Below are 25,600 nucleotides of genomic sequence, written 5' to 3' on the forward strand. Positions count from 1 at the left end.
GTCAAGCTGTAGCTTTTCTTTTCTTTAACTACATTCGACAGGATTTAGAACAAGTCAAAAATATCACTCCTGCAAGAAAAAAATTACTGATTTATTAGCCTCCAAAAGTTACTGTTGAAAACCCTGGTATTAGCCTGGAACTGGGAACGCAAGTTAAAAGTAACAAGAAACAGGCAGGTTATATTACCAGAGAGGCACCGGAGCCTTTCCCTGGAAATGAGGAAAAACAAACCAGAACAGGAAATTTGGAGTAATCCTTATCAATTTATATGCATGTTTTTATTCAAATTGTGATTTGAATATATTTTAATGTCAGACCACAGGGGCTGCTGTCAGAAGGCAGCCACTTAAATAAAATTGGAAATATAGTATTCCTTATTTTGCTAATGACCTGACAGAGAAGTCCCGGCTGTAGTTTGGTTCAGAATAACGCTGAGCTCGTCTCACCGGAAAGCAATTCTGAATTCATCATCTGCACTAAATAATTCACCATCCTGTCCGCGACGGAGCCATGTGGCGGTGGCTCTATTTGAGGGGAAAAAAAAAATCAATAGTCTTTGTTTTGTGGTCGTATCGGACCTTGTTAAACAAAAAAAAAATCAATCAGAAGACCGCGGGACGTAGGTTGTCGTAATGAGGCGAGTTTCGCTGGAATTCCCAGACCCGAGTTTCACGCGAACACACAAGAAGAAGAAGAAGAAGCAGAGGAAAAGTTTGTATTTTGCCATGTCTGTATTTTTGTCTCATTTTCACAAAACATGTACAGGGGAAGGAAAAGCCTTTCAATAGAACCTGAGGTATTTTAGCATCAAGCAGCCAAGGTATCAGGATTTTCTTTTAAAAACTCACCTAAATTCATCAGTGTTCTTAGATGTGTTGCTATTTACAACAACAACAACATAAAAATAATAATAATGATCATCATCATAATAATAATAATAATAATTCAGTAACAACAGATTTAGCAAATGGGACAGCCTGCATCATCTCTGTTACATGTCATAAATAAGTCTAACATTTTTCAAAAATATATGGTGGAGGGAGAGGAGAGGTTGATTGAGCCGGGGGTGGGGAGGGGTTGGGGGGCATAGGTATCTAGCTGAACTTAACTGAAGCTGCAGCAGCACAAGGTCAAAGGTCACCAGGAAGAATAATCTACTCGATGGTCAAAGGAAAAAACACATTTTACATTAAAAAATAAATAACCATCTCGCACCAGGAGGGCAACATTTTCATATCTCACCCCACAACATGAAGATCTGTGAAGAAGTGTTTTTTTCTTTCAATTTTATTAAGCTGTTTTTATCAAAGCTTTGGGAAAAAAAGAGCAATAAAAAGACTGAGAAGAGAGAAAGCGTGGGTGCTTTACATGCATTGTGCTGATGTACCAGCAGCTGTGTACCCAGTACCGGGCTTGGCTCACTGAAAGATCCCCTGAGAATGAACAAAGGGTGTGTGTGTATGTGAGCGTGTGTGTATGTATGTGTGTGTGTAGGGTCTACGCTTTACCTGTGTGAGTATAGGTGTAAGTGCTAACAATGTCGGTGCGTGAGTTGGTTTTTCGGCTTTGGTGGGGCACGCCGGGGGTCGTGACGAACTGGTGCTGGCTCGGAGAGGACGCTGCGCTCACACGTGAGAGCGTGCATTTGTTTGCATAATGTTGTTTTATGCGGAACCCTCGTGAAACTGGCAGGAAAGGTTTTGCTGTGAGTGAGTGAATAAATTCTTAGATACACACAGCGGAGGAGCCAAAAGGAGATTCAGTCCTTTAAGATAAACGCACCAAACAGTGGCTGTCCACACTCGGAACCTGGCTTTCAGAGCATCTTACGGTGATGGTGTGATCGGTAACTGAACGTGATTACCAGAAAGCAGAAAAGTGCATTTTAAAGTCATACATCACTCTCCCCGAAGAAGGAACAGCACATATTGCTTGCTTGAATTTCTTGAATGTGTGTATTTGTATGAGTGTTTATAAATATCATACAGCAAATAATAATAATAATTCAACAAAAGAAAAACAAAATAAATCCACAAAACATTATATTATTTCTCATTACCAGAATGAACCAATACAATAAATTAAAACTATAACCGAACAAAAATGTCCATGAAAGTCCATTAAAATTGCTATATATATATTCATTGTATTCATTGTATATATAGTATTTGTCTGTCCTTTTGTGGTGCATGCTCAGTGGCGACCATTAGTGGTGACTGGAGGCATGGGGTTTGAGGGTGGGGAGGGTCTTTAAAAGAGGGCCAGTAACCTTTGTCGCCATCCCAAAGCCTCAGTCCAACCACGCTGTTAACACTGGAAAGACAGGGGGCCGGAGTCTGAAAGGACTTTTCTGTGGGAGTGGAAGAGTCTTCAAAATAAAAGTCTTGTTTTCATCATTGCTGTTAAAATGCAGGCTCCATCCTTGTATTTTTTTTTTTTTTTTTTTTTTTTTTTGGACGTGTCACTGCTCCGGAGTCCTTGTTTAAAGGGAGGGATTCAGCGGCTTCTGTCTCCGCCTTGTGCTGTGGTGACGGAGAGGACACGGCTAGTGTTTTACCAAAGTCAGGTCAGGACGCAGGCGGAGCCGTGCAAGGTTCTGAGGCTTTCTGACACGGGGGCAAAGCGTGAGGGGGGGGGGAGGGGGTCAAATCACGAGCTATACACTCACTGGAGCTACTCTACATTTGTCCACAGGCAAGCAGTTTGCGTCAAAACTCCGTCAATTTTTTAAAATATAATTATGATGCAACAAGACACGCGATCTGGGTCGTTCTTTTATGACGTGACAGATCTCAGTCAGATAATGAAGAGTGTCAGTACCTACAGCCACCCTCCAACCCCCCCACCCCCACCCCCCCCCGCGTGTTCCTTCAGATTTTTCCGAGAGTCCGGGATGGTCATGGTCTGCCGCGCACCTCATCTCACTGTCCGTCCGGGTGCCGAGGCAAGTTTGCCCGCTAACCTCTTCACATTTAGTCTCTGCTTTGTCCTTCCCTCAGCAGGAGTCTTTAACACTGTCTGTATAGCGAGCACAAAAGAAACCCCTCTCTGGCTCCCCTTTGGATGACCTTTTCATGCGTCCCTTCTCGCAGAGTCCATTTTGCTCCTGAGGGTGGGCACCGGTCAGATCCATTATCTGTCAGGATACCTCGATGATCTCCAGGCTCCCGGAGAAGCTCGACTGCTTTCCAATCTTCCCCAGTTCTTCTCTGGATCGCGTCTCTGCGATGCTCTCCTCGAATTCCATTTGACAGCTCCGTCGCTTGAACTGCTTCTCTGTCCCGCTGTTGTTCATGCTGCTGGACATGGTCACCGCGGGAGACGACGTGGTCTCCCGCTTGTCTCTCAGCGGCGCCGAGGGCTTCTCCTTCTGAGGCTTGTCTCGTAACCGCACCCCTTCGCTGCACCCGAACGCCACGTACGCCGAGCTGCTACCGAACCTCACCGACGATTCCGTTCCCCCGCTTTCCCCACCTCCCCCGACCTCCATCACTCCCTCACCACCTTCCTCCGCCCCGATGTGCCACGGGGCATCTGTGGTGGGAGTGACGGGTGTGACGGGAGTGGTGGCTTGGACAGTGTCTCTGTGTTTGGTCCACATGGCCCCAGATCCCACAGTGGGCAGAGAGGGGAGTGACAGGAGGAGGGAGCCCTTTAGGTTCTCATCCAGGCCGGGGCTATTGTGCTCCAGCGATAAGCTGAGGGTTTGGGGGGGGTGATGGTGGTGGTGGTGGTGGTGGTGTTGTTGGAAGTGGACCGGGGAAGTGGCGGCGCTGTGCTTGGGTTTTCTCCTGGTTCTGGATGACAAGGAAGTCGACCGATGGACCCCTTCGCTTCCGCCGACCCCCAAACCGCCGATGCTGCCGCCGGTGCCCGGTGAGGGGAACGGGGAGTCAGAGGAGCAGGGACTGTCTAGGACGGGAGACTGGGAGCAGACGCCGTTGGAGGTGCCTGTTCCCGGGCTGTCGAGTTTGCAAAGTTTGGGGACGTCTTCAGAGTGCGTGGGAGCTATGCTCGGGCAGTGGGGGCTGTTCGGGGAGTAGACGGACTTAATGTCCAGAGAGAAGGAGCGTTTGAGACGGTTCGTGTCCATGATCCTCTCTGCTGAGAGGTGCAGGCCGTTAAAGCCTTGCTGGAGGGAGGTGGGCGACAGCAGCTTGGATTCCGTTGGAATTTGTGGCTCTGCCGCGGAGAAGTCACCGTTGCTGTGGTGACCGTTCAGCTCGAAACCTGCGTTGACCCCGTTTAGTTCTGAGTTTTGCTTTGAGTTGCCTTCAGGGATCTTGTCATCAGAGCTTGAGGTTAAAGCTTGGAGTAGCCGCAGGTCCTTCTCAAACTCTAGCAGCTGACCCAGGAAGTTGAAGTTGGGTGATATGGACGGTCTTCGGTCCTTTACAAACCTGACAGGAAAAATGGAACACGATATGAGGGTTATTATTCGTCACCTGTTGACGAATAATTACTCAAACATAGAATTTCCTGTTTTATTGCACCACAGTGAGTGGCAATATTGCCAGGGTTTTGTAAACTCCCTAGCACCTATTAAACAATTCATCAAGCCCGAGAAGGTGAAAAGGTAGCACTTTAACGCTCGTTTCAACAGTTAGTTGACATTTTCCTCTGCATGACACCTTAGCTCGACCGGTGGCGGATGGGAGGAACACACGTACCTGTAGGCGTCATCTGATGACAAGCCCATTGTCTTCATGATGTATGCGATGGCGATGGTTGCCGAACGTGAGATTCCAGCCAGGCAGTGCACAATGACTCTGCAGTTTGACACCTTAGCTTTGTCTGTTGGGGAGAAGCATCATGGGATGAATACGCATGCACACAACACCGCGCACACAATGTGCGAAAGACAATCGAATACCGTTGAAAGCAAAACTGACATTTCCTGGAAGAGTACTGGGGGTCATCTGAGCGGATGTGTTGTACCGTCTGCTATTGTTACCTGTGCTGCACGTGAGCGGTTATCAAGTGTGACAATGTTAGGATGTGAGGTTTTGAATATCATGGGATTCTTCAACAAATAACTTTAGAAAAAGTTCACTTCCTTTAACTATTGTTGACCGTGCTTTGTACTGCTATGCTTATCTGTTAACCTAACACTGCGTATGTTGTTACATTAATTTTTGTTTCTGCCGCTGTCTTACCAATAAATTCATTTGTTTTGTCCAGCCAGGGAAGCAGTTTCTCGCAATAGTTGTCGTTGACTGGGATGCGCATGAAGTGGCTCTCACTGATGAAGTCTGGCTTGGGACAGGTGTTGCTGGCATTAAGCACATAGGTGATACCATTCTGGGCCATCAGGTCCTGCAAATTTAGAGGTAAGTCATATTGGTTGCATGGCAACATAATGAGGTGTTCAAAGTTATGCAAACTGCATATTTTCTTCGCATATTACAAGACACAAACCTTGTTGAGGACATCTTTCTGTGAGCCCAAGTACAGGTGGGGTAGGATGCGAGTCGGCCCTACATTTGCCACAGGCAAGCAGGGCTGAGACAAACTCATAGGCAAAGCAGTGGCCGGCTTTCCTTCGCACAGGCCCGGGAAACAGGAGGAGAAAGCGGCAAAGCCACCTGATTAGAAAGAGAAGAACAAGAGAATTGGTTAGTTACGCTAATGGTTTTCTGCAGGGTGGGCAGACATAATGTCTGCAAAGCATTCATAGTGGAAAAAAAACAAGGCACGACCATTTGCAGAGCGAACAGTGGCCCTATAGACGATCAGAGGTGAAAGTGGGCTACAATGTCTGAGTCCTGTGTAGTGCAACAGGAGCAAAAAAAGGCTTTCTTGTTCTGCTGTGTGCGAGTTAGGTTAACTGCCGGGTGGCCAGGAATGTGCGTGCCTGGCCCTTTAAGAGGCAGGCGGCTCCACTTTTGGCATATGTGATGTGTGTATGTGTATGTGTGTGTGCGTGTGTGCGTGCGTCCATGCGTGTGTGTGTGTGTGTGTGTGTGTGCGTGCGGCTCTGTTTCCTGCATGAGCTCATGTCCTGTAGAAGTGCATTGCGTCAGGCTGGGGGAATGAGAGAGGCCACAGGTGCAGGGCCAGGACAGAGGCCCAGTATCATCCCCCTGACAACCACACTGCCTTGCAAGTACACACACACACACACACACACACACACACACACACACACACACACAATTCCAGACTGTGCATGCACATGCACGCACACACATGTGCACACAAACACAAAGAAGACAATCTGATCACATAATCTTCTCGGCATCAGGTGATTAATATTCACTTACACTGACTACAATTCATTTTAATTCAATTCAATACGCACACTCAGCTCGGTCAATTTTTTTTTGTGCACACATAAACACACACACATACATATTCAAATACCCAAAGTCATCATTACTTTGCTGAGCTGTGGTTGTATAACTACAGGGTGGGGGTGATGACCTCACTTTGGAGTCTGGAGAAAGGAAGCTAGTGCTTCAAGGAAACCTTGAGCCCCAGAAAGGAGATTAGAACCTAATCTATGTTCAGCACTGCCTGAGCCAATCTGGAATATAACACAAACACACACACACAAGCACACACATACACACACACACACACACACACACATACACACACACACACACACACAAATACATGTAAAAAGTCACAGTAACAGTGTGTGTGAGACATGACATCACTGGACTAAAGTGGCACACACAGCACACTGGCTTTCGTTGAAACACACACCCAGCTGCAGTCCTCATGCAGCGAACGCTGGCTGACACACACAGAACTCAGTGTCAGCAGCATGTATTGTGTGAACTCAACAAATACAACATTGAGAATACGGGCAGTGTGCAAAAAAAAAGGAAAAACTAGTGCAGCTTTGGTAATATGAGGAATTTTGCAACAACGCAGCGTCTGAGCCACATGCAGGCTGGATGCATCCTCATGACCCAGTGCTATTTTAGATGCACTGTCCCTTTAAGAGCAATGTGAAGAAGGTCTGTTTGATTCTAGCTATTAATGGCAACTAGCAGAGCAATGACATCAGTGCTCCTTGGGGTCGGGAGGGTTGAAGAGATGCACAAGGAGTGATCAGTTAACTTACAAGAAACATGGCAGAAGGTCAAATGGAAATGCTGTGATAGCACAACTCTGATCTATCTGTTTGGCCTCAGGAGTGTAGACTAAATAGTTTGCAATTGAACAATTCGATACTGGATGATTTCCACCTCTTCTTTGTGAACCGATGGCTAATTGATAAAACAGAGGCGGATTGGTTCTTGCTGCTGTTTCCTGAAATGTTCGGGTGGAATGCGTGCGAACCTCAGAAAGTTAGGAAAATAAACGGTGCTGCATATAGCCAGGGCCACAGGCATATACTGTACGGGGTGTGAGGAAGTGGTGTGTTCCGGGAGACAGTTAAATCAACAGGAAACTCCTAACGTCACTCTCTAACCATTTCCTTTTCTATATGAGGACATTGTTAGAGAGTTGTTAGAAGGACTCAAGACAGGACGCTCCCCAGCGGGAGAGGAGAAAGTGCGGTTGTAAAGGGGAAGTGAACACATGAATGAACATACTGTTTAAAAATACCAACCCGCTGTTTGATCCTCCTGCGTCTGGATTAATAATTACGGGCATGATTAATGTAGCTGACCTCATCTGGCGTCAAGCAAACACAGAAAAGAGCAGGAAAAGTGGCGAGGCAAAAGTGGAAGAGTGAGTAAGGGGTTACTGGCATGGTGGGAGGCTGAAGTCAGAGATAAGAGATCGGCATGCTTGCTGTTCTTAGTGCTATTGCATTTCAGTGACCTTACGTCAACACCATCCTTGCAGTCTGCTCGACGTGGCCGATGCTAATGGACATTAGTCACACAGAAGATAGCATGTTATTGTCACCCCATCACCCAAGCTGCCTCGACTTTAAGTTGCCATGACGATGAGTAAGAACAGTGATGCTGATGACAGTTGGCTCATGTCACCTTGAGCTTTGTCAAAATGGAACAGAGTACAAACACACACACACACACACACACACAACAAAAAACACACGGACACACACACGCAAACACGCACGCAAACACCCACGCACGCAAACACACATGGAAAAAGCTCCAAAAGCACCAGATGACACAGGTGTCGATTTCAGCGTTTAGAACACAAAGCAAACACACAATCACATGGCACACTCACCCTGATGTCACCAAAAATACCCTGTGACACACACTTGTACAGCTGTCTATGAAGATGACATCAGAAAATCAACTGGGAAGGATGAGTTCACCTTCAGTGAAGCATGATAATAAGCAGACAGAAACACGTCACCTTGAATTTAAGAGATAAAGCCAATGTTAGTGAGGAGGTGTCACCTTGCGAGACAGGGGAACTTTGAGTAGCGACAAGTTTACTTCTCTGAGAAAAGTTTCCAATCAGCTATGGAACTCCTGCTATTCAAACATTTCCTTTAGAAGAATGCCTGAGCCATTTGCATGACTGGAAAGTTGACTTGCCTTGGATGCGAATGACCAAATTCGGAACAGTAAAGCTACGGAAAAAAAAAAAGGAGGCAGCAAACAGCCGGGAAAGAGGGCACTGTGTCGCCACTGGCAGCTCTAGCCAGCACTTACTTCCTTTTTCCGTTTTCCTCTGCCCACTTCATCACTTATGCAACTGCTCATTTTCCCCCCACCAGTCAGAGCAGCAGAGCACTTGGCCTCCTTTGTTCACTGATTTGAGCGACTTCAGGATCCTTTTCCCTTCTTACTCATTTCCCTATTTTAAAACTATATTTTGCTCTCAGCAGTGCCATTTACATTCCTGGACACTCAAGTTGTATTTCACAGGAGGGATTCAGATTAAAGTTAGGCCGCTCGGCGCGCTCGCATTGTATCAGTTGAAATAGAGAGCCGAGTGATGAATGGAAGTGGAATCCTGGAGATAGAGTGAATGGACAGAGCAACACAACACCTGCCGGGACGTTAAGCTTAATGGGAGCTCTGCTGTTACATCACCGCTATTGGTACAATTGACCGCCTCATCAATAAAAGCTCACCCCCCCACCCCCCCCCCCCCCTTCGTACCCGCCTCTATGTGTTCAATTTCTGCATACAGCTCTCAGTTGCCCTCTTTAACTCGTCTGTTAATGGAGTGGAGACACACACACACACACGCACACACACACACACACACACACACCTCAGCAGCCTGCAGGCATTGATCTGCCTGAATGACTACCCCTGCACCCCACCATCGCTCTCCTCTCCGGTTCATATCGGGGGAGACATGACGCCATCCTCTATGGCCCTCCAGCTGTCCCTTCAACTATGAGGGGACATTTGCATCTCAATGTGACCCCCCCCTCCCCAAAACATGACATCATTGCACACATGTCCCACTCAGCTCCACAAAGGCAGCCCAGAGCCATGAGGGAGCGTGTGTGTTTTAGGGGGGAAAAGAGTCGACAGTTGTTAGTCACGTCTGTCAGAAAGCCTTGGATTGACACACTGGATGAGATAGAAGGGTGAGGTCATTGCTTATTATGCAGCCATCACGTTGATGACTGTTGGGAGGAACTGTATGATTAACAAACCATCCTGGCTGATGGTTAAACTGTTTATTGTTCCCCTATCTTTGTGAAGGGACGGTGGTAAATATGTCACTGAATGACTGCGGTTGCAACAGGACGTTTTTATTGCAAAAACGGACAATCCAGCCTGCTGTTATGTAGACTGTTACTGTTCGTCTGTGCTGCAGGGGCGATGTGTTCGAGTGCCTCGGAATAACCTGTAACAGAAGCGGTTCTATTTTCACCTGCGAATGGCAAACACGGTGTATTTGCTTTTTTTGGAGTTTGACACATTCAGCAGCAAAACGCTGACTGTGGGGAGGGAGGGATGGAGGGTGAGGGAGAGAGAAAGAGAGAGAGAGAGAGAGAGAGAGAGACTTTAAAACCACTCGCTGCTAAAATGTCCTAATTTATATGGATAATTCAATTTTCAGCATGCAGATGTGTGACTGCGCCGTTTCCCTTCATTGCCCCGTTGCTCTGTGGGAAAAGGTGTTATGCTGAACACCTGCAGTGCACACTGCACACATATTGATAACATCATCTCCACAAGACACCAGTGTGCAGGGGTGGGAGAGCCAGAGGGAGTAAGACAGATAGAGCAGGAGCAGACGAAAAGAAAGAGAAAGAGTCTTTGTGATAGTTTTACATCTCAATGACCGCGGGCCGAGAGAGCATGAGCACTATGTCATACCGCGGGTCACAGCCTTCATTCTTCCCCTCTGAGCCCTTTTTCTCTCCTCTCTTTCCTCTTCACTGCTTCTCATCTTCATGATGTCATCCTCCTAATCCTTCTCCTTCCTATTCTATTCCTAAACACATTAACTGTGCAAACAAATACGTGAGAAATCAATTAGCGCCTTTGGCCCGTTCCCCGCCATGTATTCTTTTGGCCCGGTGTAGCAGTAAATCCTGCTATTGATCCTGGTATACAGCCTTAAGATTCGCTTCACATCTAACTTTCATTTACAGCGTGCCTGTGCTAGAATACCTCATTACCTGGGATCCCATTTGTAGTCAGCAGTGAATTGCTGCTGTGCAGGGTTTTCCCCTCTATACACCCCTCTATTTTCAGCTAAACTTCTGAAAAAGCATGCCTTTCTATGTGAAAAATTACAATGTTTTTTTTTTTTGTGTGTGCAAGTTAACATTGCTAAATGTAAGACCTTGATATTCTAAATATGTACCATGGAAAAGCACATTATCTCGCAGGTCTTTTCTTGCCACACACACACACACACACACACACACACACACACACACACACACACACACACACACACACACACACACACACACACACACACACACACACACCACTCCTTGTGTGTCCAACGGGGTACACACCTCGTAACTCTCTCCCCTCCTTCATCCGACGGACCCTGATCTTCAGCCTCATGTCTGAGTCTTGCAGCTCTGGCCAGAAGCAGTCCTCCGCTGGGGCAATCACCACATCCAGAGGCATCCCCCAAAACACCCTCCGCGTCGTGCACATACACACTCCCGCACAGGGAAAAGTTCTGGTGCTCCTTCTCACAGAGATGGAGCGACGCTTTGCCACAAAAAAAAAGTCAGCTTAGGTGTTCCCCTTGGCGGGTACAGAGAGAAAACCCACAGTGTGAGAGTTAAAAAAAATAAGAAAAATCCCTAAGTCCACACTTGAGAGGTCACCCCTTCAGAAAACGGACCTCGTGCAAAAACAAAATCAAATCAAAGCCCGCTTGTGTAAATCTATCTGCAGCCACTCCTCGAGAAGCCCCGAAAGAAGTCCACTTGCGGTCAAAATCCTACATGAATGCAATGACCACAAAAATTCCTAAAATGCTCTTAGGCCAATATTTTGTAATTCTGTGGTTTCGTGACGGTCTGCCGCCACAGAGAGCAAGAGGATGGACAGAACCCAGTGCTCTGTTGTGCCTCTGCGCCAGCTGTATTCTGCCTGCAGCTGGTGTGGAGCGCCTGTGTGTCTTGCTGAGTGGTCTCTCTGTCTCTGTGCATCCACAGCCAGAAGAGCAGCCCACTATTGTTGTGCTGTTCCACTCTGCCCGCCTCTCATTCGCTGGCTGGCTGCTTTACACTCCTCCCCTTCCCTTCCTCCCTGCCTCCTCTCCGCAATGAAGATGACGGAGCTGCTCTCTCTCCTCCGGCTCGGGGGTGAATGAGCTCACTTGACGTGAGCTCAGATCTGGCCCTCCCTCCCTCCTGCACCCTCCCTCTCTGTGTGGAGCCAGCGCTCCGTCATAGCTAATGTCTAAGGCATGTAACCACATTCCTTACTCACCCAACAAATATGCGCCCACCTCGGGGGCCTAGCTGCAGATCAGGGAAGGACAGGGGCGAAGACACGGCTATCGTGTCGTTCAGCAGATCCACGCGCGCGACAACAAGGATAAGCTGTCACCACGTGGTTAATCAGAGAAAGGACACCGTATGACAAGAGGGTTGTCTTCACTTCATATGAATTACAAAGTCAGAGTTTTTTCCCCCGACAGAAATTCGAAAGGTTGAAAGGCGTCATAGCGTCGGGTTTTCAAACCCCGTCACCCAGACGGCGTCTTTAAATTTAGCTGGGTTAAAGGCTGATTCGCAGAGTGTATGTGTTTCCTGCATTGGTCGATGTATTTAGACGAGATATTTCTATCTTATACAATTATAAAGGAGAGAGAGGAGCAGAGGAGATGAAGAGAAGGAAATAAGAGGGAAAAGGGATGGAGGGAGGTGATGAGAAGACCAAACAAGCTTGTGGTTCAGCAGCTATTATCCATTTGACAGACCACAGACTCTTGGTACTTTACTATGGAATGACAAACATGTAGGCCACAAGTCCAGCTATGGAGGCAAAGCAGCAGAGGACTTAATGTGTCTGCTGGAGAGACCGACTTTTACTAAGACAGAAAGTTTTCAAAATGAAAACAATACTCGACGTTATGTTCAATTGGATTACATTTTGTACTCGAAAAAATAAACTAATAAAAAATCCACTCAGGTTTGGCTCTGTCGGGACATTCTTCTGCTGCGATTCTAAGAAAAATCGGTCTCTTCCAAGTCTGTTCAGTTTCACGTTGAGACATCACGGTACACTGAATGCATTCCAGGAAGGTCAGATGCTCCTCAGTACATTAAGTCATTGACCACAGCTCCAAAGATATTGGCAAATAAGCTTATACAAGATGTTTAGATAGGGGGGCCCAGCCGCCCGCTGACTGACTGAATGACCTCATCTCCTCACTGTAGACCCTGAATGATGACAACCGGTTGAGAGCAATCTTACGTCAGTCTCCGTTCAACTGTGGGTCACTCAGAGCAAGTGCGAGAAAATAGGTCAGTTGTTAAGGATAAGCTCTAAAAATTGCACCCCTTGGTCTTTTATGAAGTTAAACACGCACATTAACACACACTCGCAGACACCCCCACCCCCACGCAAGCTCAGAATACACTCCTCGGTCTGGAGTCTTTCAGCAGGACACTGTGTCCATTACGACTTGGTAGTACAAAAAACTCTACTCAGGACAGCTTCCTCTATAGGAATAGGCACTAAACCTAAAAGACCCTTTAGGAGAGGCAGGCGAACCAGCAGACATGTGAGAGAAACCCCTCTACAACTAAAGGACAAAGAGGGTGCTTTTTATACATTAGTAATACAGTACAGAAAAAATTATAGCAGTTATTATAGCCTTATTACCGTCAAAAGTTCTGCCATGTCAATAATAATGTTCTGGCACATTCCATTGGATCATACCTTTTTTGTTTTTAACGTTATGAGCACGTTCCTCTAATTTGCACCTTTCTGCAAAGACAATTTGGGCTTTTCATGGATATGTTCAGTGAGCTATTCATTCGCAGGAGCGCGTATTTGCCAGCCGGTGAAACGAGGGGGCTCCCCTGCGTATTTAAAAGGCGGATTCTCCCTACAATCACCTCAGTCAGTCACTTCAGGTCGTTCTGCCTGTGTGGCTCCAAGCCATAAACCTACTTTGAAACACACGACTTCCTAACACCTGTGAACCCCATGCTGGTGTGAGCCAACAGCAACAACACAAAATAGCCACTGATGTTTTAATGGTCAATTTGCCAAAAGTTTGCACCCGTTCCTTTCCTCCCACCATCCCCCCAGCCCGGTCCTCAGCAGGGTTACAAGGCTCAGAATAGTAGGTGTGTTAATTAGAGGATTAGAGCCAAGACACTATAAATGACAGCCAGGCCTTCTTATTGACTGCACATGTGTTCCCTGCGGCGACAGAAATAGTTGCTACGGTCACTGTGGGCACCCCCCGCCCCCACCCAACCCGGACATCTCTTAGATTTACAGCCTACTTTTATGGCAGACAGATTGTTACTGGGACAACGCGAGGTGAACACAAACATACAAGCAGAGAGGTGTGTAAAGGCCAAAGTAGACTTGCGGACCAGAACAACACCGTCGGCAGTCTTTAAACTGGAAAGGTGTTTGAGCGGGGCGGCAACGCAGCCGACGCTGCCCATGTACATGACGTTGGGTGCTGTCATTTATACAAACTGGCTGGTTGCGGCTGCAGAAGGAACACAAGGAACAAGGAAATTCACCACTATGACATCTTATGCGGTTTATAAATTTAGTGCCGTACACTCGTGGATGAAAATACATTGGGTGCTAAATGACATCTTTGAGACTCCGATGGTTCCTGCAGTCCTTTCTCATGCTGCTTCAAAATTATGAACTCACTCAAAACACTCTAGATCAGTAGTGAAAGTCCTTTCGCCCCCAATTTCCTATTCAAGATTCTGTTTTCCAGAAGTTCTGCTTTTCACTTTGCTTTTTTTTTTTTTAAGTTGTAGCATATTCAGTTCAATTTGTTAAATTTGGCACTATCATAAAGAGTTCTGTGCTTTTTAAGTATATTTTTTACAGGTCTTTAAAAAAAAACAACGCAGGGATTATAACTTATCACTAGAATGAAAAACAAAAGAAAACAAAAGACCAAATGTGCACAGTTGACAGTCATTCTGAAAGTTTGGTCTGAAAGAGCAAGATTGATTTTTTTTTTATACATGTTATGAAATGTTTAAATTCTTGCTTATTGAGCACATCGGGTGAGGTAATACACCTGTGCTTCCCAGACAGTTATTTTGTGAAAGCGTAATCTCCATCAGTTAATAAAAAAAACAACACCTGCATGCACACATGAATAAAATAATGTGAGTTTCTTTTTTTTGTTAGTAAAGAGAAACTTTTTTGGAAATGCATTTTCTTAATGCATGACCTCTCGCTCCTCTGCCACGAGACAGGCAGTGACAGGAGCGTCATCCAACACCCCCAGATCATCTGTCAGGATATCATGGGGAGGAGAGATGTCATCCTCCAGATAAGGGCGCCTTGGATGATGAAGACGTGAGTTCGTGTGTGTGTGAGTTCATCTTGGTGTGCGCCGCTGCCACGAGGGACTGAATGAAGCGAGGTCGTAGGAAGACAAAGGAGACAATGTCGTGTTTTGGGACTGGGTGGACAGTTCTCTCCTCCAATAAATGTAAACAGGGGAATGTGTGCTGACATGTAAAATTGTGTGTGTGTTTGTCCATGCACTTTGGGGTGTGTTGATAGTGCGGGTTGTCAGGGGATCAGTAACAAGACTGCTCTTGCAGTGATGTAATGCCTACAGGAGAACACAGCTGCCATGCCTGGGGGGTGAGATAGTTACCAGGGGAGGATGGAAGTAGGGGATGAAGAAATGGATGGGCAGATTAGTAATGGGGGGGTGCTGATATGATGTGGTCAACTTGCAGGGGACATTCATTGTGCAGTAGGTAATGGTGTGTGTATGTGGCCAGGTGTTTTGCTCTGTTTAACCCTAAGTTGATGTTCTGCATTTTGGCGTTCGGAAGTGCAGGACAGGCACTTCAATAAACCCATGACTTCCTCCAAAGGGCTGTGAGGGGAACCAGAAGAAGTGTCAGAGCACGGCTGTGCCGAACGTCAAACTTCACACACATAGGTGGCGTGTGGGTTGTCGCCATCTATTCTTCCTGCACCGTACAAAATATCTAGAAACCCACAGCGGGCTGCAAATTTAGCTGGAATGAGATGGAAAACTGTGGCAAGATGTGTTTACTCCAATCTCATAATCTATGTCACTTTTCAGTTTTACACAGCGGGATGTGTAAAGAATTATGAGGATGCCTTTCTATAAAAACCCAAATGGGACAGGAGCAAAGGTTGGGGTTAATAGTCAGAAAATGTGAGTCCTATTTGGTCCTGCTTTTGAAGGAATGGAAAGAAGCTCTGCTCTTTTAGAAGCCTTTTATTCCCTCTTATTGTCGATGCAACCAAATCAACCAGCGGGCAAACCAAGGGATATCAAGGTGATCAGGGTAAGATTATAAAGCCTGATAATTTATGATCATGAATGTCTCAATATGAAACTATTCAAAACCAGATCCGTCTTATTTTAGCAAAATCACCGTGATGTATTAAACACATGTTTTCATTTTCAATACTACAATATTTCCACAGTTTTTGTTTGGAAGATTCTATCTTAGAAAGTCTTTTCAGACACTCTGAGAGGTCCCCTGATGTGAAGATGAGGTCAAAGCTGGAGTGGGATTGAGGAAAGGCTTCCTTAGAAATGGAGAGGGAGCAACAGAGGTGTGTATGTGTGCGTGTGTGCGCGTTAGTGCGTGGGATCAGCGGAAGCAGTTAAGAACTTTGCTGTCATGTGTATATATGTGTGTGTTTGTGTGTGTTTGTGTGTGAGCGTGTTCATGCGTATGGTATTTTCATCTCTATCTGCACAGCCTGCGGGGAGGCCTCTCACATCAATAATGTTGCAGACCCCCTGCCCTCAAAACATCTTAACCCCCTGGAGGCGCTCAGTTCCTGTGGCTACTGCACCAGTAAAACTGGCTCGCTGGAACAAGATTAGTTTCTACACACGGATACACACACACTCACGCTCTAGCATGTATAGAAACACATGCACACACATGGAAAAGGGGATGGTATGCTATCAAACTTGCAAGGGGGGGAGGGCTTCAGGACCTGAAGGGTCATCATAAACTAGAAAAATCCTTAAGTTCAAAAATCCCAGCTGGAGATGTTCGGCTTGCATGTGTGTATGGAAGGGACGTCACGGCAGCGTGTCCGTGAGCACAAACAGGTTGAATGCTCATTTTATCCCTGGGTGTGAGGGATCTGTTTTTCCACACGTGTTCATTTGAGCATAACGCAGATAAGAAAACAACAATGTAGGTGACACAAGAGGCACCCTCTTGCCTACTCGCTTGAATTGAAGCCATCTGGGTGACCGTGTTCCCGTCTACTTCATTATTCACTGGAAATAGATCCAACAGCAGGTAGCATGGCTAAAAAAAAACCAAGCTGGATGACAGGTTATTCTGGGCTGGATTTTATGTCCAGCGTAACTAGTGTTCCCTCCCTACCTTTTCCATTTCATACATAATCTCTTGTATGTGGGTATTGGTGAATGTGTTAAATGATTAAAAACCTTGGCTTTGGGCTGCAAACCAATACTGGACTTAATGAAATATCATCCTATTAGTAATAGTCTGGTAGTGCATTGGGAGGTAGTGCCAATTCGTGGGAGAGAAAAAAAAAAAAAAACCTTCCCCGACCCTTACAGTTGGCTGATATTCTTCCTAAATTAAAATAAACACGGTTTGTACTTCAGTATTACAAATATTAAAAAAGTACCAAAAATACTACATAAACTTATACATTTAGTGGAACTGTCTCACATGTAGAACACATGTGGTAGAGTAATAACCACATCACTTCTACAGAGAGAAGCTGACAGCAGATCAGTTTAGTTTTAATGAGGTGGTGCTGCTGCTACATGCAGCCTGACAGGCAGGTCTGAGATCAGCTTAGTGTTAATTAGCTTCTATCAGCGTAGCAGGCGGGCTGACTGACACACTGTCGTCACAGTGGAGCTGAAACTTAAGCCATGCCATCTGGTCCTTAGACGGTCACACACAAGCACGCACACGCACGTCACCGCACACAAATGTGTTCACACATGCATATGCAGTCAAATTCATGCACATGCACACACACACCCCTATTGTCCACCTGTCTAACAGTTAGCTCAGACAACTTGCTTCAGAAAACACTAAGGCATTGCCCTGTGCCTTACTCAGTGTTGTCTTTTTTTTAACCGAGCTGCTCCCATCGTCATATTCACATGCAACATGACTCAAGGCACACAAAAATGCGTGAAATGTGTATAAGAAAGTGAGTCACTTTTTTTTTTCCAGTGACCTTTAATTTCAGTCCTGGGGCAATAAATTTCAGAGATAACGTTTTTCTGAGTTGGATTGGAAAAATCATAACTCTTATAAAGTGTAGAGGAGAGTAAATCAAAAGTTGTTTTTTTTTGGCAAATTCAGGAGAAACAGGACACAATCCAGAACTTCATTCTAAAAAAAATATGATCATGTTACTCATCACTGAGTCATTCAGTAGTGTCCTCTCATTCACTTCTATACAACAGGATACAGGCGTCACGCCCTGGACATCCAGTCTGGGCATGGTGACAGCGGCTGTTGCAACACCCATACAGGGTTAGCTTTCCTGCCATTACAGACCTTTGAGACACATCTGCCGCACATATGTGTGCATGTGTGTGTGTGTGTGTATGCATGCGTGTGCGTGTCACATTCACAAGTCAGAAGTGACTTCATTTACAGAGGAACAATGGAGGTCGTATGAGACTGTACCGGGAGAGGAACTGGACTGGGAGGTTCTGTGCACGCCTTGCTGACACCTACAGGATTTTCAGTGCTGATGGTGCAGCATCTTTAGTTTGTTATAATTCAAAAGTTAAACAAATGCACTACCAAATGATGTCATCTCATTTGAAGTAAGATATTGTTACACAACAGAAAGGGAAGGGGACTGTCTTTGCACACACATATGAGAATCTGTTTGTGAGTCTGTATGAGTTATTGTGCATGTGTGCGTGTGTGTGTGTGTGTGTGTGGTAGAGAAGGAGATATCAGGAGGACAAGGAATGATCACATTCCTCAATCGGAGGCTTTGGGCTTGCCTGGATCTCCAAAATTAGCCTGTTGCCATGGTGATGGAAAATCTCCAGTCTTTATCAGGAAACAGAAGTGGTTCCAGCGATCCAGCCCAAAAGTTTATGTGTGGTCAGTGTGTATTTACTGTAAGAAAAGCTATGTAACAAAAGTCGGCATTGCATACCAGGAGACCCTTTAAAGCGCTAAGGATCTGAACTCTCTGCTCTCTTTCACATAACTAACTACCTCTAATCCCCCCCCCCCACTATTGAGCAACCTGGATATTAAAACAGATTTTCCCTCCTGCAGTTACACACAGCAAAATTCCTGCAAAGTAATACAACCTTTGCCACAGGGTGGAATGCAAGTTTAAGTCTGATAAAAGTGTATGAAAAAAAAAAAGGGGGGGGGGGGGGGGAGTGCTATCAAATATGTAAGTTAGGAAGCGGTGCTGCGGTATGCCTGAGATAAAGTGCATCAAAGACAGCACGGTGAGATAAACAGGAATCCACCATTGTTTCACCAGATGACGTCATGACGGGAGACGGCGGTGGGCAGTCCCAGCATGAATGGAATGTGGTGGATGAACGCCAGTGTCGGGTAGGATAAACTAGCCTAATTGTTAGCTACCCCTTTCCTTTTTCTTCTGCCTTTGGAAATTTCCACTCCGCATGTGTGTCAGAGTCATCAGGCTAAGCGGTGGGAGTTTATAAACTCAACTACCGAGGTCTTGGCCTAATTCGTGGCGAGGATTGAGTTATGAGGCGATGATGGCGATGGGGATGAGGAGGGCCTGCAGTGCGGAGAAACCAGCCCCAGTGTTAGCATGCTGTTCAACTTCAGCTCCTGTTGACCTGATGTGTTGACACTGCCTAGGTAACCGTTTAAACAAGCTATTTTTATTCCATGCTGCATGAATGCATGACAGGGGTTAGGATGTTCAAAGGGCCTCTAGATAGAGGCAATAGAAGCCAGAAGGCATGCACTATGAATGGACTCTATACACAAAGAAGCTTAAACAAATGGGGTAAAATATTTAGGGCAGTGCGGCACGGTGGTTTACGTCTTATAAAACATGAACACAGAGGAAAAAACAAGACAGCGGCTATAATTATTTATCTCATCATGCCTTTTTTTAAGTTTGTTATTGAACTTGTTCTTTTTCCGTGTATCAGATAGAGTTTACAGTTTGCGATGCTGAACAAACTGATTCTGGCACACTGTTACTTTCCTCCCCTCTTGCTGCTACAACTGTAATTGTTTCCTGAGCCTATGGAAAGCGATGTCCGATAAATATGTTTTGCAATATCACAAATATTCTGAATCCAAGTTGCATCCAGAATTAAGAAGACTCCTTAAGCCTCCACATCGCTAGTAGAGGATACTGACTTTTGGAGATTTTAATGTTGCAGCTTAATGCAGCTAGATTGGGATTTTGAGAATACTGACAACATTGTTCCCTGATTTATCATCCGATGCTGCATTCAGACTGAATCCAGTAGATTGCTGACTGCAAACTAGATGTCCTTTTTATTGGACAGCAGCAGTACGGCTAAGAAAGGTAACAACATGCAGCACTGATGTCTAATGTTGCTCTAAAAACCGACGTTACAATCCGACGCTACGTGGCGCCTTCATACAAAGACGACACAGATCGTCCCTGTGAATTCAGTTGGGTTCTCTGAGAAAGAGAAAGATAAGAAGTCCAATATTCCTGTTGCTCATTCAATGTACAGGTTGGAAACAAATGACTTCCGGATAATTATTAACCTGGCAGTAGAGTATGACAAGAAATCTCAATTTCATTGGGATATGCAATACTTGATCAATTACATTAAATAACAAGCAAGAAATAATTCCATATTAATCTCAGTTCTGAATTTCAAAGTGGCCCCTTATCTTTATGTTTGTGTTTCATCAGACAATTGGTTCTTATCTACATTCCACCAACAAGGCGTTGTCTGCTGGATTCCAAGTGAAAGCAGAGTAGCTTACTTCTGTCTAATAAAGTCATTTGTTTGTGTGTCTGTTTTATGTTGTTCTGCTTTTGGGACTCACTAGATTCTAAGGACTCATTCTGATAAGTGGGGGGACTTCTTTACTTTCAAACACTATCCAAGTATCTTTTATGACATCAACTTTATCAATACTGCTATAAAAACAATTAAACTTAAGGATCTTTTCGGGACTGTAGTCTGCATTCTGCCTCCCAAATGCTCAAAAAAGAATCTCTTCAAACATTATTGCATCTGCGGCTGAAATATATCAGCCCGAAAAGTAATAAGAACTGTCTGCTGCCTTAATAGCAATTTTGGCTGCTGTCAGTGTTTAGTTGAGAAACGGTCAAGAGAGATGACATTAGTTACGTTACATTTTGAAACGGGCTTCCTGCGTTTGAAGATATAGTAGTTTGTGTTTAGTCGGTTTGCAGATTTGGGAGTTGAAATGATCTTCAAACGAGAAGTGATTTTAAGTTAATCATCGACGTGTGGTGTGTGTATTTCTTTTTCGCGAGGTCTTCAATTTTAACCTTAATCTGAGGTAGTTATAATTTATGCATATCTCCAATATGTGTTTCTGGCAGAGACTCCTTTCCTTTGCATGCAAATGTATACTTGTGTGTGAATGTGTGTGTGTCTGGCCCATTTACAGCAGGAAGGGTCTGTGAGTGATGGAGGAGAAATGGAAGAGGAGCAGGAGGCGAGCAGAGCCGTAAGATCACGTCATGGTGGAAACATTTGGCAGAGGCTCACATAAAAATACACACAGAGAGATGAAAACGCACTCACAGAGCACAGTGTGCGCACACACACACGCGCGCACACGCACACACACACACACACACACACACAGCTAGTTTATGTTCTCCGCTTTTTGAGGGAAAGAAGGAGAAAATGACATCAAGCTAATCATGTGAGGCCAATGAGACGGACAAGGGAGGGGGTGAGAACGCTGGCAAAAACAGAACATTGTTACGTAAAACTCAACTCGGCACAGGCCTCCTATGGGCCCTCTTACCGTCTGTGTGTCTGCATGTGTGCGTGCACATACATGCATGCATTTGCCTGTTTGCCGGGCTGTTTGTGAAGCAATTGTACAATACCTCATCCAGGTGTGAACCCAAAAAAAGGAGCCCATTAAATACCTGCAGAGTGACTGTTTGCAGAAAACAGCATTATGTCAATGTGCTGCTGCTCCTCAGAGTCAGTAACACTTACACAGAGTGCGGAGGTGATGTCATAGATATTTTTGCGGGCCATTTTCTTTGACCTTTGTGCTCCCTCGATGCTGACTAGGGTGGGGCGAGTGTGTGTGTGTGTGTGTGTGTGTGTGTGTGTCCTTGTGTATCTACGGGTCGGGGTGAGAGCACCGAGGCTACTGGCGCCAGATGTGACGACCGCAGGAGTCTGGGCCTAAAAATAGAGCTCTGTTCTCAGCACCGTGAAACAGAAGAGAGGAGGAGGAGGAGGCGATGGGGAAGGAATAGGAGGGGGTGCGGGGGGTCGGTACTGAGGCTGAAGGAGTAATGGAAGGAGGGATGAAGAGGAAGAGGAGGTCATTGAGAATAATGGGTGAGATCTCCCCGGGGAAGGTGAGCTCACCTCCTAATGGCACCAGGGGCCCCTTCTCAATGAAATCATTGATCTGCACGATCTCCCCATGGCGTAATGGAGATGGCAGGGGAAGGGGGAAGCAGAGGGGAAGGAAGGGGCAAGAAGGTGCAGAAAGGGTCAGTCAGGAGGCTAAGGTGAGAGGGATGTGACAGAGTGGGGAGAGCGAGGAAACGGACTTTAGGTAAACACCAGCTAAAGTGGAACCTGTCTGCCCTGATCTGGGGGAGACCAAAGAGAACTGGAAAGCAATGTCACTTGTCAACTGGGATCTCAGTGCAAGTTTCCGTTTTGCCCTAAAAGGCCCTCAGATGGCGCTGTTGGCAGTGATACACTATGCAGCATTCCTGGCCCTCACAAGAATGTAGGGGCACAAAATGTTTAATAATAGCATCAAGTTGATGATTATTATGCAATCAGCCCTTTGTCATCCCATTTAAATTAGCGTTTGGACACTGCTGGAGCGTCCAAAAATGCAAATGGTCTGTACTACTCTGCAGGTCTGGTGATCTCCTCGCACAGGACAGTCATCATCACTCACGTATGACAATAAATTAAAATAATTTTTTTTTTCTTTGAATGTATCTATTCCATGGCAGAATTTCACCTGGATAATCTCAAAATGAGAAAAACCTTTTTTTTAATACATGTCCAATATTTTATTTATGTTAAAGGTTATCACTTTTTGTTTGCAGATACCAGAGGCCTGTGAGCGCACTCCTAAATTAAATTTCAATAACAGTGCAAGCTGCTCCACAACGGTCTTTGTGCACTGAGGGGTGCGCTAAGACACACACACACACACACACACACACACACACACGAGGTGAGCTCACATAAATGTATTCATCTGAACACTGTGATACATTCAGAGGAATATGAGGACTATTACCTCATCCCCTCAATAGCTCTCCTTCTGTTTTGTCTTTTCGTTTTTCTCACACATGTACTCTAACATTGCCTCACAGGGGTGCGCACACTACTTCATATGCACATATTCATGCAGACACACACGCACACACACTGACACAAACAGAGCTCCTTATGTACCTCATTGTAATGTCTCCGTGAACAGCGGCATTGTGAGTTTTGGCCTCCCATGATTACCTCACCTCCTCAGCTTCTCTCTGATGCTAACACGCATGCGCACACGCACGTACGGACACACACACACACACACACACACACACACACGTGCGCGCACACACACACACCCGCCTGGTTGTATAACTACAGAGAAGAATGACATATAACTGAGCTGACCTTTGTACCTCTGCTGTCACACCCTAACCTGATCTCATCAAAGCCCTGGGGCACACAGCGGCTCCTGTGTGTGTGTGTGTGTGTGTGTGTGTGTGTGTGTGTGTGCGCTTTCAGTGTATGACAAACAAAGTATAAGCGAAAGAAATGAGACAGCGGCACCTTTCATCTACTAATACCTCTCATCAGCATGTCAATACAATGCTTTCTCATGTATGTTTTAGCTTTTGAGCTGGCATGTTGACAGCGTGGGAGTTAGCGTGCTAACCTGGAAGAAAAACACTAAGTCCCGGTTCCATGCAAACTGTCAGTGTAATATTTATTCTTTTTTTATCATGTGTCGTTCAGTCAGACTGTAACTTTGGAGAGAAAATTAGAAACAGACTGGCTCAAAAAGGCTCAAAAAGAAGATGCTTGATTCATTTTCTTTTTTTTTTCCCCCCTCCCGCTTAAAAATTATTCATACACTCGATCAGCCCGGGGCCTGAGAATCCGGGCTTATTCAACCCTAGTGTCTCTTCTCTGTCTCTGCTCTGGGTTCTGCCAGTTTTTCTCAGATCCATCTCTGGGAACCAGTGGTGTGACACTTTTGTGATCCTGCGAAAAACAGCAGCAGATGGTGCCACCAAAGATTAGGCGCAGTCCGTCACATCTGTAAACTGCAAACACACACACATACACACACAGAAAGGATCACACACCTGCAAACATACGTTCCAGCTTCTCCATCATTGTTTACTCTTCCATGACCCACTCTTCCACTTTTTCCAAGAAGTTTTTGAAAAAAAAAAAAAAAAGTTAGAATCTGAGTGGTTTTTTTTTTTTTTCCACAGTGCTCTAATTTCTAGCGATCATGTTTTACAGTACTTCAACAAAACCGGTGTTCTATGAATAAAATGTTATTTTTAATCACCATCTCCCGTCCTCTTGAAACTATTACCGACCTCTCTCTTCATGTGCAGAACATGAGTACACATTCCACTCCAGTCTGTTTTGAATTTCAGTCTTTCTGTTCCGTTCTCTACTTTCATCTGCTGAAAGTAGAACACGGGCTTCAAATGCCAGCGTCAAAATGTTTCAACCTGGCAGGCCCACATCAGCGGCAATGCGATGTGATGCAACCACACAGTTGGCATCCGTGTACATACCACCTAGCTCCAGACTAGCAGGCAACACTGCCTCTGGTTTGCCTCTGCGCTGCAGATTGGTGGGAAACATGCAAACTTTAGAGCCACTGGGGAGGCAGCTGGCTTGGACCAAATCATGTTCCCCTCTTTGACAAAACACACACGCAGTCACAACTCTCAAAAAGGCAAGACACATCAGCCTGAGCTCCAACCGGATGAGATCATCGCTGCGGTAAATATGGCTCTCCTAAGAGAGACATGTTTCTCACAAACTCTTTCGCACAGTAATAAGTCAAATGTGTACACATGTAATACACCCTCCCGTACGCGTAAACACAAACATTTTGCAACCATCGCCACATCCTGTGTGAAAATACATTTCAAAAGCAACACGGGGTGAGTGTCATTCACTGTCCAGCACACTCTCATTCCCAAAAACAATGGCCCTATTGGGACATGGCCTGCTGCATGACATCACTCACATATAGGAAGTGGTGTTCTTTCAGAGCCAGAGTTATTGATCATTAAGTGAATGGACCGAAACCTTCCAGCAGTCACAGACTGTTTTTTTCCATCAATATGTTTCCACCATGTGACCATAAGTTGCATGACATCACATTCAAGCTGCTGATTCGCCTTCTTGCGTACATTAATCCCCGTAACGTGATGCTCGGCTCATCGGGGCAGATTTTAAACATACAAACCCGTTTCAGAAATGTATGTCTTCACAAAGCCATGTGTTAATCTCTACTTGGCGAGCGTCCATGTGAGAAACAGTTAAGGCAGAAAATCCTACTCCTCACCGACAGTAAGCTTAGCGATCATTCTTCTATTCAACCGTGTCCATCCCATTTAAGGATTCTTTTTATCATTCAATCTGACCATTCCTTCTGTCCCCTCCCAGCCACACTTGACTTGCAGCGAAGTTATGGTATGAGCACTGTGTTAAACGGTATTAACAGTGTGTGTGTGTGTGTGTGTGTGTGTGCCTCGCACATGTGAGGCTGAAAATAAGTCATCAGTCCGAAATGAAGTCATTGCAGAAATTATTAGG

At 45.5% G+C, this 25,600-nt stretch overlaps 1 protein-coding gene across 5 annotated transcripts in view; it reads right to left on the reverse strand.

Annotated features, from left to right (window-relative positions):
- Positions 1-713: 713 nt before the first annotated feature.
- The window catches only part of dusp8a (dual specificity phosphatase 8a), a 43,977-nt gene continuing 19,090 nt past the window's right edge, over positions 714-25,600 (reverse strand). For 4 of the 5 annotated variants that reach the window (XM_086163615.1, XM_086163616.1, XM_086163618.1 and 1 more), the window contains exons 4-7: positions 5,420-5,586; positions 5,158-5,317; positions 4,672-4,795; positions 714-4,401 (exon numbers count right to left, since the gene is read on the reverse strand). In XM_086163615.1, the coding sequence (XP_086019741.1) occupies positions 3,141-4,401; positions 4,672-4,795; positions 5,158-5,317; positions 5,420-5,586 (1,712 nt within the window). In that variant the 3' untranslated portion in view covers positions 714-3,140. Of the gene's footprint in view, positions 4,402-4,671; positions 4,796-5,157; positions 5,318-5,419; positions 5,587-10,883; positions 11,665-25,600 lie in introns of those variants that run through there. The other variant, XM_086163619.1, reaches the window with a different exon arrangement.

Source organism: Fistularia commersonii, chromosome 17 (assembly GCF_037954325.1).
Source record: "Fistularia commersonii isolate RoL2024-O1a breed Wild chromosome 17, RoL_Fcom_v1.0, whole genome shotgun sequence".
NCBI classification, from domain to species: domain Eukaryota; kingdom Metazoa; phylum Chordata; class Actinopteri; order Syngnathiformes; family Fistulariidae; genus Fistularia; species Fistularia commersonii.